Here is a 13,110-nt window from a genome sequence, read left to right as displayed (position 1 = left end):
TTGAGAAAGGCACATTTTTTTTGTCGTGTTAAACCCTTGCGCGTGGAACCTATTTACACTTGAATATTAATAAAATTGCAATGCGTTACGTTTTTGCAATACATTAACTTGCAAGCCATTATCTGGCGTCTGTGTATTTTTTAAAAAAAATCTCTTTGGAAGACATTGTTTAGAGTGGCAAAGAAAGTCTTTTCAATCACTTGTTGCTTCCTTTTATAAGAGTTAACATTACAGCCGCCGCATCAGCATTCTCTTTCCAAAGTCAATGTTTCTGCGATTGGCTCGAGATAAATTGAGTTTCTCCAAGTCATTGCACGCCTGATGTAAAAGTAATCCGGTCAGATGAGTCATTAATGCAGCAGGAAACCGTGCAGCACAACGGTGCCTTTTAAAAATATAACAATAAAAGGCACTTCATGTGAACTCTCCATGGGTATTTCTCCCTCGCCCCCTCCCTTTCACATATCGCGAGGAGCACGATAAATGCCCCCAGGAGTGAAAGGTAAATATAGCAAACTGTTTACAACAAACTTGACCGGTAAATTCTTTTCTGTGAAAGCCGCTTCCACAGCTGTTCATAGATCTTAGCCGATAGTGCAGAACAAAGTCTACTAACATAAAGAAACTTTTGCCTGTGGATTTGAGCTACGATAGGTTAAAAAAAACTGTTGTGTGTGAGCTAGGTTTAGTGAACTTTTAGCCAGGTAATGCACTTTTGTACCTAGAGGGCCGGTCAGTTGTTGTGATGTGTTTGTTTGTTGGCCGGATTCAATGCAGGACCAGAGGGGAGGCAGCGTGCGCCGAGGGGAGCTGCTCTATTGTAGGGAGCAGGTGCTTGCTTCCATTAACATACAGCTGAGAGCACAATGAGTCGCCTTGAGCTCAACAATAACAACTGTCGTAATGACAGCCACGCGAACGACACACACCCACCAATCCCCCCCCCCCGACACAGCTTTGCAGAAACACACACACACACACACACACGGAGTCAAAATCCATAAATGCTCTAACTTTCATCAGAAATCTCAAAGTTTCCGTCGCTACAATCCTCCCCGCCCCTCAAATTCCTTGCGTAAAGTGAAATTGGAGCGAAAAGTGGGGAAGGGGAGCATATTTTCACAACATGGCCCCCAGTCCGCTTTTCTGTTAACTTAATAAATTGTTACAATTCAGAGAAACTTGCACGACTGTTTATATACGGCATATATGTATTCGTTGGAATTTAAATGAGTTTTTGTGTATGCTGGGAGAATTGCCCAGCTCAGTGACCATTTGGCGATCCATTGAGGAGGGCAAGACCGGCCCCTTTTGTAACAGCTCGCCAGATTGGGAGGGGGTGGGGGGAGAGTTGGTCGAACAATCTGTGTGTCATTAGGAATGCAGTTCCGCTGTTGTATATAAAGAGAGGGCAGGGCGCTTGGTTCATCAGTCTTCGAGGGTTGCGGATCCGAGTGGGAGTGAATTAGGGAAGGCGTTTGTATACGAGACATAGAGAGAGAGAGAGAGAGAGAGAGAGAGAGAGAGGCAGAGGATCAAAGTAAAAAAAAGTGAGAGGACAACAAAAGGGATAACCTCCTGGATCCGACCTTCTCCGAGAACATTAGTTCTCGCTCTGCCTTCTCCATTTAAAATCAACTAGTTAAAAATTCAACTGGAATAATTGAGAGAACTAAGGCTGTTTATAAATTTCCTGGAAACCATCTCGTTGCATAGGGTGTTCCCCTCTGGAATTAAACCCCGAATATCTGGGGTAAAATTAAAGAGGCAGCAGGAGAGACAGAGAGAGAGAGAGAGAGAGAGAGAGAGAGGGCAGACAGATACAGAGAGACAGAGACAGAGGCAGAGAGAGAGAGAGAAAAGAAAGGTGACAGCTCTGTGCAAAGGACCTCCGTCAGTGTGTGCGCATCGATCTTCCGACCGCTGCTCTCCGGTCACGGAGTCTCATTGAGAGGAGCTGTCAGTCATCGGCGCAAGGGCGGTTCTGTGGAGAATTGCAGCAGGCAGAGGATTTGAGAGAGGAAAAACAGAAGCATTCTCAGTGGAGCTGGGAGCGGCAAGCCTTAGTGCGGGCTCCCCCTTCCGTAAAGGCCAAGTGAGATCGTGCCCAGCCATGGCCCGTCGCAGCCTCTGTCTCCTTATCATAGTTTTTGCCACGCTTCATCAGGTAAGCTTGGCTGCTCGCGATTTATCCCCTTTCTACCTACACCTAAATCGCTCACGTCCGTTCGTGGCTCTTCCTCGTCCCTTTTACATCCCACCTTTTCTACTCTCCACAGGCTTCTCCCTCGGGGGTGTTTGAGTTGAAATTACAAGAATTCAATAATCGCAAGGGCCTGAATGGCAACGTAAATTGTTGTAAAGGAGGCTCTGCTTCCAACTACGGGCTACCCTGCGAGTGTAAGACCTTCTTCCGCGTGTGTCTGAAACATTACCAGACGAACATCTCCCCGGAGCCCCCGTGCACCTACGGCAGCGCCCTCACCCCTGTGCTCGGCTCGAACTCGTTCTCCATCCCGGACGCCGAAGTGTTCAGCAACCCCATTCGATTCCCGTTCGCGTTCACCTGGCCGGTAAGTTGCATTGTTGAGGAGGGAGGGAGTGTGTGTGTGAGAGAGAACAGTGGGGGAAGGCTGAGGTGACGGTGGATTGAGAGAGTCAGGCTGTGAAGAAGGAACACGCGTTTGAACTAGAGTAAAAAGAGTTAATGATGTGAGAAACGTCACAGACCCTAACTGGCAATTTTCATCCCAGCGTGAGATTCCTAACGGCTTCATTTTACAATCCTATGTGTGAAGGTGGTGAAATTAACCGTAAAGATGGATAACAATTGCCGTCTCTGCCAGTAACCTGCGCCTGGATTATAAACACACTTCTGATTAGAGATTAGAGATCCGCTCCTAATGTTTGAAATGCAAAAACTGCAGAGATTGTGTGTGTGTGTGTGTGTCTGAGTTTGTGTTTGTGTGTGGTGTGTGTGTCTTGTGTTTGTGTGTGTGTGTGTGTGTGTGTGTGTGTGTGTGTGTGTGTGTGTATGTATGTATGTGTGCCTGTATCTTTACGAGAGTGAAGAACAGCTTTGATATGATTCCCTTTTATCGAGACTAATTTTGCAGGTTCACATGGCTTTATCTTGTTTTAAACAGGGGACTTTCTCTTTGATCATTGAAGCCCTGCACGCAGACCCCACCGATGACCTTAGTACAGGTAACTTCCTCCCTCTCCCGACTTCCCGTAATCTCGAATTTAACCCCCCCCTCCCAACACACACCCGTTTTATTAAAGCCTCTCGTGAGATGTTTTGTCATATCTAACAATGCGTGTTTCCCCACGCTACGTGGCTGCAGATAATCCAGATCGGCTCATCAGCCGCCTGGCTACCCAACGACACCTCACCGTGGGCGACGAGTGGTCCCAGGACGTACATATCAGCAGCAGAACCGAACTCAAGTACTCCTACCGCTTCGTCTGCGACGAACACTACTACGGAGAGGGCTGCTCCGTATTCTGCCGCCCCCGAGATGATGCCTTTGGCCACTTCAGCTGTGGCGAGAAAGGTGAAAAAATGTGCAACCCGGGCTGGAAGGGGCCATACTGTACTGAATGTGAGTGCACACTTCTCATTACTGTACACGCCGCGACCTTACACTGCTCAATCAACGGGACTCAACCCCGTCTTTAAGTTTGCTCTTCAGGTTAAACCATTTTCATTATTTACTTTAAACAATTTTTAAGATGGATTTCGTAAACAAGAAGGCGCTTCTTTACATATCGAACAAAGATTATATTTACAGACTGCAGCGAACTTTAGGCTCTAGCCAATGCAAAGAGCAGCAACTCCGGGGGCCCCCAGTTCACGCTCATTGGGCCATCTCAGCTCGTGCGGTGACAATCGAGCGGGCGGGCTTTGGGCCGGGGCGCGGATGGGAGGGTGGGCGGCCGGCCGGCAGGCTGGCTGGCGGTGGCGTGCATTGTTATCGAGAGCACACAAGTCCACGAGGGCAGCTGCGCTGTGGGGCTGAGAGGTAGCGAACAATGAGGCAGCTGTCTTGCTGCAGCCAGCCTGCAAACCAGCTGTCCACTCTTATCTGCACACACACACACACACACTCACACACACACACACGGGTGGAGTTGGGGGGCTGTAAACTGCTGAACGGCAATGAAGTTGAGGGTGTTACAGAAAAGAGAGAAGGGCGGATAATAAAAGTTAAATATAAAACGTTTTGTGAGTTCGCTTTGTATGGATGTTTTACAGTAGTGAGTGATCTTCAATCATCGTACTATTCTGTCTCCTCATCTTTTGTTTTAGGGTTTGATAGGTAGAATTAAAAGTTGCAACTTTTCTTTCTTCCCTCAGCTATCTGCCTTCCTGGATGCGACGAGCAACACGGATACTGCGACAAACCGGGGGAATGCAAGTGAGTAATGAGAGCTGCTGTCGGATGATCGGTAGATAAAAGAGGCGGTAAATGATCTGTATCGGAAGGTGCGTGGGAATAGAAGGCATCTTTCAGAGTTCAAAGAGGTTCATCTCCTGGTGGCTGTTAGGTACATCTTGGAAGCCTGGGAAACTGCAAGTCTTTGGGGATCATGTAACAAAAGGAAAACATTTACTGTTAACTCGAATTTATACTACCCTACTGGGAAGTAAATTTACTATTATTACCGAGTTAAATGAGTGCAGGGAGACTCATTACAGCACTCAGTGTTCTGTCACCGAACAGCTGCTCACTGCGCCCTCTATTGGCCAATGTGGCGTGCGGAGAGACTGCGGAACGAAACACTCAGTCAACCTGGGCAAGTTTTCATGGGAACACAGCAGTACGGACGTTCCTTCTTTTTTCACCACCATTGCTCAGCAGGAAATTTTTACAGGGTTTTGAAAACTTTCTTTGATAATATGCATACTATGAACATTCAGAATGAAAATTGAAAAATCACATACTTTCGGTTTTTATTTATGAATTGAAGGGTATAATGAAATAGAGTACAAGGAAGAAAATCTTACACGTTCGTAAACCTTTTTTAGCTGCGTCCAGTCGCAGCTGTGTGGAAACAAAGGCAATGTGCGAGAGAGCATTTCAGTTACTGCACGGCCTCCCGAGCAGCTCAGAGGGAACAGTGACTGACCATTCTGTAGAGAGTGACATTTTTCACAAAATCATTTATTGTATTTTAAAGCTCTCACGTCAACCATACTGGCCCATAGAAATTCAATCAATCTTAAATCTCTCGTAAATTGGCATTTTAAGCCATTTTTCAGGATATGGACGTCAGTTGATTGCCTTGGGAAGGTTTCAGCTATCTTTCAAAAACTTGCTAGAATCATAGGTGGGTAAGAAAAGCTGTTTTCTTCTTGGAGGGTGAACCAAGTGGCTTTTTTATGACATGGTCACCATTGCTAAGACCAGTTCTTTTTAAACAGTTTATTCAGTGAATTAAAATTCCACAGCTGTCATGGTGGTATATGAACTGGTGCGAAGTCCCAAGGTTTCATAAACCAATACTGCAAACCTACTGAACTTGAATCTTGCACATTGTGAATTGGCATGATGAACAACAATTTGATTGTTGCCTTTGTGTGTTTTTAGTTCTTCACTTTCAAATTGAGTTTTCTAAGCAGCAGAGTTGCACACCTCTAGAACACGACAGCACAGAAACAGGCTGACCCAGTCTGCTAAGCTGCCTAGTCCCATCCACTGCACCTATTCCATCACTTCCACGCCCCTCCCATCCACGTACCTGCCAAAACTTCTCTTAAATGTTGAAATCAAATCTGCACCTACTGCTCCCACTGGCAACTTGATCACAATCTCACCACTCTCCGAGTGAAGTTCACCCTCAGGTTCCCCTTAAACATTTCACCTTTCACCCTTAACACATGACCTCTAATTTTTGACTCACCCAATCTCTGTGCTTGGTTTTACCCTGTTTATACATTCCCCTCATAATTCTGTATACCTAATATACAGTTCCATAATTATATATTTACTGTAGTTGCATAACTATATATTTTAAAATCCTAGGTCTTAATCAGTGTGTCCTTTTAACAGTAGTTAATCATCACAGAGTTATTGTCCTAACAATGAGGAGGCAGCATTGTGGTCCCAGAATTAGCAAAACTACTGTCCCCTTCTTAATGGCAGCAAGGGATACCAAGTAAATGTTAGCCTTCCCTCTGATGTCCATGTTACATAAATGAGTAAATAACCTGTCACCCCTCCTGGGCTGTGAACTGCTGACAGCATCCTCCATTCTGGGCTGAAAGTTGCTCAGTTCTGAGCCTTCTGCTTTCATCAAGTAACAATTTCAAGAGGGGAATGATTAACTTTCTTACAAAGGTTTGTTCAGATAAACCTTAAGAGGAGAATTAAGACTTCCTTTTGCATGAAATATGTTTCCAAGCATTGTTTGTTGTGTATTTCTAGATGCCGGGTGGGCTGGCAAGGACGATACTGTGACGAGTGCATTCATTATCCTGGTTGCCTACATGGAACGTGTCAACAGCCTTGGCAATGTAACTGTCAGGAAGGGTGGGGTGGTCTGTTTTGCAACCAAGGTAAAGATGTTTTCCCATTTTCACTGAAAGTCCAACTCTTTGGTTTGGTGTTTGATTTAGTCTTTGTTTTAATTTCTTCTGTGATTGACCATTTCTCATGCCAGACCTGAATTACTGTACTCACCACAAGCCATGCAAGAATGGAGCCACGTGCACTAACACCGGTCAAGGAAGCTACACTTGTTCTTGCCGCCCTGGTTTCACCGGGTCCAACTGCGAAACCGAAATCAATGAGTGCGATGTCAATCCCTGCAAAAATGGAGGAAGCTGCACAGTAAGTGAGAATTACCCTTTAAAACAGAATAACTGCCTTTAGTCAAGTGTAATGAAGCTCTTAGCAAGGGTATAGATTGAGGAAATGCAAGCAGACTTTTCCAGCTGAGGTGGTGAGACTAGAACTAGAGGTCGTGGGTTAATTGTGAAAGGTGAAATGTTTAAGGGGGGGGATCTTCTTCACTCAGAGAATGGTGGGAGCGCGGAACCTGCTGCGGACAGAAGCAGAGGATATGGGTGCAATAAGAGAAGTTTTGATAAGTACATGGAGAGGAGGGGTCTGGAGGGTCATGACCCAGCTGGGTGTTGATGAGACCAGGCAGAATAATTGCTTGGAATGGATGAGATGGGCTGAAGGGCCTGATTCTGTGCTGTAGTGCTCGATGGCTTGGGGAAGGAGCATGCACCCTCCATGGGCACAGTAGGAGAACTGTGGGGCCCAGCAGGGGCTTGAGATAATAGTAATCATATTTTAGTTTGAAATTGTAAAAGGTTTTGTGAACTTCTGATAATGTATGTGTTTTTTTGGAGTAAATATATGTTATATATTGATAAAAGAGACCTATGACTCACTCCACCTTGTGTCTAAGTAACCATTGCATGAAAATCTCACTCTAGGATCTGGAGAATCTGTATTCCTGTACGTGTCCTCCTGGCTTCCATGGGAAAAACTGTGAACTGAGTGCCATGAAGTGTGAGGACAGGCCCTGCTTTAATGGAGGGAGATGCTCGGACAAGTCCACTGGTGGCTACAGCTGTCACTGTCCGGCTAGTTACTCTGGCTTCAACTGTGAAAAGAAAATTGACCTCTGCAGTTCCAGTCCATGCACCAATGGTAAGCAGGAATGGAAATGTGCAGATTTCAGGTGTAATGGTCGTGCTTATGTTACTTCATCCACCTATCACCTTGTAACTTCTTGCTTCATCTGCCCCCCTCACTCACTCACATCACCCCACTCTCCCACATTACCCCCACACCCACATTACCCCCCCACTTTCCCACATTACCCGCCCACTCTCCCACATCCCTCCAACTCACCCATGTCCCCCTCCACTCACCCACGTTCCTGAATTCCTCTCAAACTCACAACCTGTCTTTCCTTCTAAGGGTCTCCTGAAGTCCTGTCTCTTTTGAACGTCCTTTGGTCAGCCGCTCCTAATACTACCTCTTGTGACTCGGCATCAAAAGTTGCTTAACCACACATTCCTGCTTCATGGTTGAGTCTGTCGCTAGAATCTGCTCCAGCTCCAGCTATAAGTTTGTAGAAGATACCATAGTAGTGGGTCACATCTCAAATAACAATGAGTCAGAGTGCGGGAAGGTGATAAGAGAGTGTAGTGACATGGTGTCAGACAACATTTCCCCCCAAACATCAGCAAAACAAAAGAACTCTCATTGACTTCAGAAAGGTAGGGTGCATGCTCCTATCTACATCAATGGTGTTGAGGTTCAGACCTCACTGATAGTCTGTTCTGGTCCAACCATGTAGATGCCACAGCCAAGAAAGCTCAGCAATTCCTCTTCTTCCTCATCAATCCTTACCGATGTTTGCCACTGCACCATATAGAGCATTCTGTCTGAATGCATCACAGATCGGTATGCACGTGACAGCAAATAAACGCAGAGGACTGGCCACTGCTTAGCACATCACAGAAACCAGCTGTCCCTCTATTGACTCTGTCTATACTTATTGCTGCCTCAGTAAGGCAGCTAGTATAATCAAAGACCCCACCTCACCTACCCACAAAGAGGTAGCTGAAGAAATTATGTAAGCATTAGTAATGGTCTTTTCAGGGAAAGAAGCAGAAGAAAGGAAATTGAGAGGCCTGTGAGCCTGACTTTCAGTGGTTGGGAAGGTGTTGGAGTCCATTATTAAGGATGAGGCTTTGCGGTACTTGGAGACACATGATAAAATAAGCAAAGTCAGAACGGCTTCCTTAAGGGGAAATTTTGCCTGAGAAACCTGCTGGAATTTTTTGAGGAAGTAACAGGTAGGATAGACAAAAGTAGAGTCAATGGGAATGTTGTTTACTTGGATTTTCAGAAGGCCTTTGACAAGGTGCCACACATGAGGCTGCTTAACAAGATATTACAGGAAAGATACTAATATGGATAGAAGATTGGATGATTGACAGGAAGCAAAGAGTCAGAATAAAGGGTGCCTGTTCTGGGTGGCTTCTGGTGTCTTAGTGCTGTTCCACATGGGTTGGTAAGAGGACCGCTTCTTTTCAAGTTATATGTCCATGATTTGGATGATGGACTGGATGGCTTTATGGCCAAGTTTGCAAATGATACAAAGATATGCGGAAGGGCAGGTGGTGCTGAGGAAGCAGAAAGTCTGCAGAAGGTTGGAGGAATGGGCAAAGAGAAGTGGCAAATGGAATACAAGTGGCAAATGTGTCAGGAAGTGTATGGTCATGAACTTTGGCAGAAGAATAAAGGCATGGGCTACTTTCTTAATGGGGAGAAAATTCAAAAACCTGAGGTGCAAAGGGACTTGTGCAGGCTAACTTGCAGCTTGAGTCGGTGGTGAGGAAGGCAAATGCAATGTTAGCATTCATTTCAAAAGGAACGAATTCTAAAGTAAGTACATGTTCAGCACAGCATTGTGGGCCGAAGGGCCTGTATTGTGCTGTAGGTTTTCTATGTTTCTAAGACCAGAATATGATGCTGAGGCTTTATAAGGTTTTGGTCAGACCACACTTGGAGTATTGTGAGAAATTCTGAGCCCCTTAACTAAGAAAAGATGTGCTGGCATTGGAAAAGGTCCAGAGGAGGTGCCTAAGAATGATCCCAGGAATGAAAGAGTTAATGTATGAGGCGTGTTTGATGTCTCTGGGCCTGTACTCACTGGAGCTTAGAAGAATGAGGGGGGATCTCACTGAATCCTACTGAATATTGAAAGGCTTAGATTTAGTGGGCATGCAGAGGATGTTTCCAACAGGGGGAAAGTCTAGGACCAGAAGGCACAGCCTCAGCCTCAGTCTCAGATAGAAGGACATTCCTTTAGGAGAGGGATGAGGAGGAATTTCTTTAGCCAGATGGTGGTGAATCTGTGGAATTCATTGCTACGGATGGCTGTGGAGGCCAAGGCATTGTGTATATTTAAAACAGAGGTTGAAAGGTTCTTGATTTAGTGCGATTGTTATGATCTTGTGCCTTCTTGTTTACCTGCCTGTAGTTCCTCTGTAGCTGTTACACGTTAATTTGCATTGTTATTGTTTTACCTTGTACTACCTCGACAATTTGATCTGTCTGAACAGTATGCAAGGCAAGTGTTTCACTGTGTCTTGATATGTGTGACAGTAATAAACCAATTCCAACCTTGAGGGAAGTTTCATGTGTTAAATCCTTGATATATAAATTCTGGCTTTCACGTAAAACTTGAATCATCATATAATAGATGATCTCTTTTATTTCCTTTATAGATGCTGAGTGTGTCGATATTGGGGATTCCTACATATGCAAGTGTCGCGCTGGCTTCATGGGCAGAAACTGTAATATTGATGCGGACAACTGTGCAAGCAGGCCCTGTCTTAACGGCGGAACATGTCAGGATAGAATTAATGACTACACCTGCACTTGTCTGTCTGGATTTAGTGGGAAGAACTGCAGCATCGCTCTCAGTCAATGCATCAACAACCCTTGTCACAATGGGGCAACCTGCCATGAAAGAAATGATCATTATATCTGCCAGTGCGCCCATGGCTATGGTGGTCTTAACTGTCAGTTCCTATTGCCGGAGCAGCCCCGGGATCAAACTCTCATCATCGACATTAAGGATAAATACACGGATGCGGAGAACAAGGGCCAGTTCCCGTGGGTTGCCGTGGGTGCTGGGATTATTCTGGTCCTGATGCTGCTCCTGGGATGTGCTGCGATTGTTGTCTGCATGCGGGTAAAGATTCAGAAGGGCCAACAGCGGCCCGCCATCTCCAAGAGTGAGATAGAGACAATGAACAACCTGAATGACTGCCATCGTGAGAAGGACATTTCCATCAGCATCATTGCTTCCACACAGATCAAAAACACCAACAAGAAAGTAGATTTGCAAAGTGAAAGTTCGATGGAGAGAAATGGTTACCGGGTCAAATTCCCTTCAGTGGATTATAATCTGGTGCACGAGTTGAGAAATGAAGACTTCCTTAAAGATGAAAATGAGCAGGGGGATGCCAGTATTTTAGATGCAGAACAGAAAAGTACTCCACAACACAATGGGTAAATAAGAAAATCCGTTTACTTTTTATTAGTTGCTGTGAATGTGGCTATTATCTGGGATATCCAGTGAATTGCTGGGAAACACAGTCAATTACCTAGCAACCTAACCCTTGCTTTTGTCTCAAACCACCAGCGAACCATCAGAAAGGAAGCAGCCAGTGTCGGCATACTCTGCTTCAAAAGATACCAAGTACCAGTCGATATACGTCATATCAGAAGAGAAGGACGAGTGTATCATTGCAACTGAGGTCAGTATTTTTCTTCTCCATTCCTTAATTCACACACAAAATGTACGATGGCATAAACTTAATGCATGTGTAATAGAACCAGTTCTCTGTATGCCACTCAACGTAATCCTCCTTTATGGCGGCAAAGGTTCTGGGCATCGAGATATTACATCAGTTAGCGTGTTGCTATTACAGCTCGGGCCATTCAGAGTTCAATTCCAGCGCCATCTGTAAGGAGTTTATATGTTCCCCCCATGAACTGCGTGGGTTTTCTCTAGGCCCTTTGGTTTCTTCCCACAGTCCAAAGACTTGCCCGTTACGAGTTTAATTGGCCATTGTTCTGTTGTCCTGTGATTAGGCTAATGTCACATAGGTGGGTTGCTGGGTGGAGCAGTTCATAGGGCAAAATGTCTGTTCTACACTGTATCTGTAAATAAAAGTTTAAAAAGAGACCAGCAACTGACAGTAAATGTATTTGCTTTCTCCGCAGGTGTGAAATGGAAGGACAATAATTGAAGTATCGTTGCCTTGCCAAGAAGAGATTTTCTCCAGTAAACTGCTGCTTAGATTGAACCGGTTTCTCTGCTGAAACTGGCAGGAAGACTCAAAGGACAGACAGCAAGCCAGGAGTCTGTACTCTCCACTTGCACTGTCTTTAAATGGCATTTTTATAAAGAAATAAAAATCCGTTGCACTATGGACTGACAGTTGCTTCCTGTATTCTCTACAATGTCTGAACAGAAAGCCAGCACTGCCTTTGAGTGTAAATTCAGGAGAAATTTGAGAAAATGCTCTCACACTGCAGACACAAATGCTGCCTCCGACGCCTTTCCTTGGACGTGAACTATTTAATGGTCGAGGAGAGGAGGAGGAAAAGAGAACACAAGTATTCTTTCAAGCACCGAAATATTTTTTAAAAACTTGCTTGTGCATTTGAAGGTTCTTGAAGTTCATTTCACATAATTTAAAATTCTGCTATATATGTAAAAGGAAAAGGCACTTCAGTTCTATATGTCTATATTTTGTACATATTCGTATTTATAGAAACAGGTGCAAAAGATTATTGGACTTGTTTGTATTGTTTTTTGTTACTGAAGAAAAGTGTTTTATAAATATTTTTTCTAAATAAATGAAATGGATTATAATTTTCTGGTGGTCTTCTCTGGTTCTATTTTGTCTATTGTTGGTGCAATACACTAAGTGCTTCATGCTCTGATTTTAGCTTCAAACCTATTTTGTCATAGGGATAAATATCAGTTCCTCCGTTCTTTCTGCCCATGTCAGTTTTGTCCTACACCTTTGTGCAAGTAACTTTTACACATATTTTTGCTGATGATTTAAATGAAGGCGGTTACATTTTTTCAAATTAGAACAATTGCAAGTCCCTAAACTTCTATATCATTCAGTAACACGATTTGATTGATTTCTTACAGGAGTTGTACACTCAGTGGCCACTTTATTAGGTACACCAGTACCCCTACTCATAAATGCAAATATCTAATCAGCCAATCATGTGGCAGCAAGTCAATGCATAAAAAACATGCAGACATGGTCAAGAGGTTCAGCGGCTCAGACCAAACATCAGAATGGGGTAGAAATGTGATCCAAGTGACTTTGACCATGGAATGATTGTTGGTGCCAGGCAGAGTGCTTTAAATATCTCAGAAACTGCTGATCATCTGGGGTTTCATGTCCAATAGTCTCTAGAGTTTTACAGAGAATGGTGCAAAAAAACAAACATTCAGTGGGCGGCAGTTCTGTAGGGGAAGCAATTTGTCAATGAGAGAGTTCAAAGGAGATTGGCCAGACTGGTTAAAGCTGACAGGAAG

The 13,110-nt window shown here is 44.5% G+C and overlaps 1 protein-coding gene across 1 annotated transcript; it reads left to right on the top strand.

Moving 5' to 3' along the window:
* Positions 1-2,107: 2,107 nt before the first annotated feature.
* Positions 2,108-12,273, top strand: dld (deltaD). Its single transcript, XM_072267170.1, has 11 exons — positions 2,108-2,167; positions 2,280-2,573; positions 3,147-3,207; positions 3,348-3,605; positions 4,361-4,421; positions 6,432-6,562; positions 6,667-6,836; positions 7,454-7,670; positions 10,265-11,054; positions 11,188-11,302; positions 11,772-12,273. Exons 1-11 carry the CDS (start codon positions 2,114-2,116, stop codon positions 11,775-11,777), a joined length of 2,157 nt encoding a protein of 718 aa, XP_072123271.1. The 5' UTR covers positions 2,108-2,113; the 3' UTR covers positions 11,778-12,273.
* The last annotated feature ends 837 nt before the right edge of the window (positions 12,274-13,110 follow it).

Source organism: Mobula birostris, chromosome 8 (assembly GCF_030028105.1).
Source record: "Mobula birostris isolate sMobBir1 chromosome 8, sMobBir1.hap1, whole genome shotgun sequence".
Lineage (NCBI taxonomy): Eukaryota > Metazoa > Chordata > Chondrichthyes > Myliobatiformes > Myliobatidae > Mobula > Mobula birostris.
Note: the sequence above shows the minus strand (reverse complement) of the source record. Positions and strands in the feature narration are given on the sequence as shown.

Bases quoted from the DNA above. Each gene is read 5' to 3' on its own strand.
- dld (XM_072267170.1), top strand. From the start codon at position 2,114: ATGGCCCGTCGCAGCCTCTGTCTCCTTATCATAGTTTTTGCCACGCTT. The intron at 7,671-10,264 runs GTAAGCAGGAAT...TTTCCTTTATAG, and splicing joins TTCCAGTCCATGCACCAATG to ATGCTGAGTGTGTCGATATT. The intron at 11,055-11,187 runs GTAAATAAGAAA...TCAAACCACCAG, and splicing joins AGTACTCCACAACACAATGG to CGAACCATCAGAAAGGAAGC.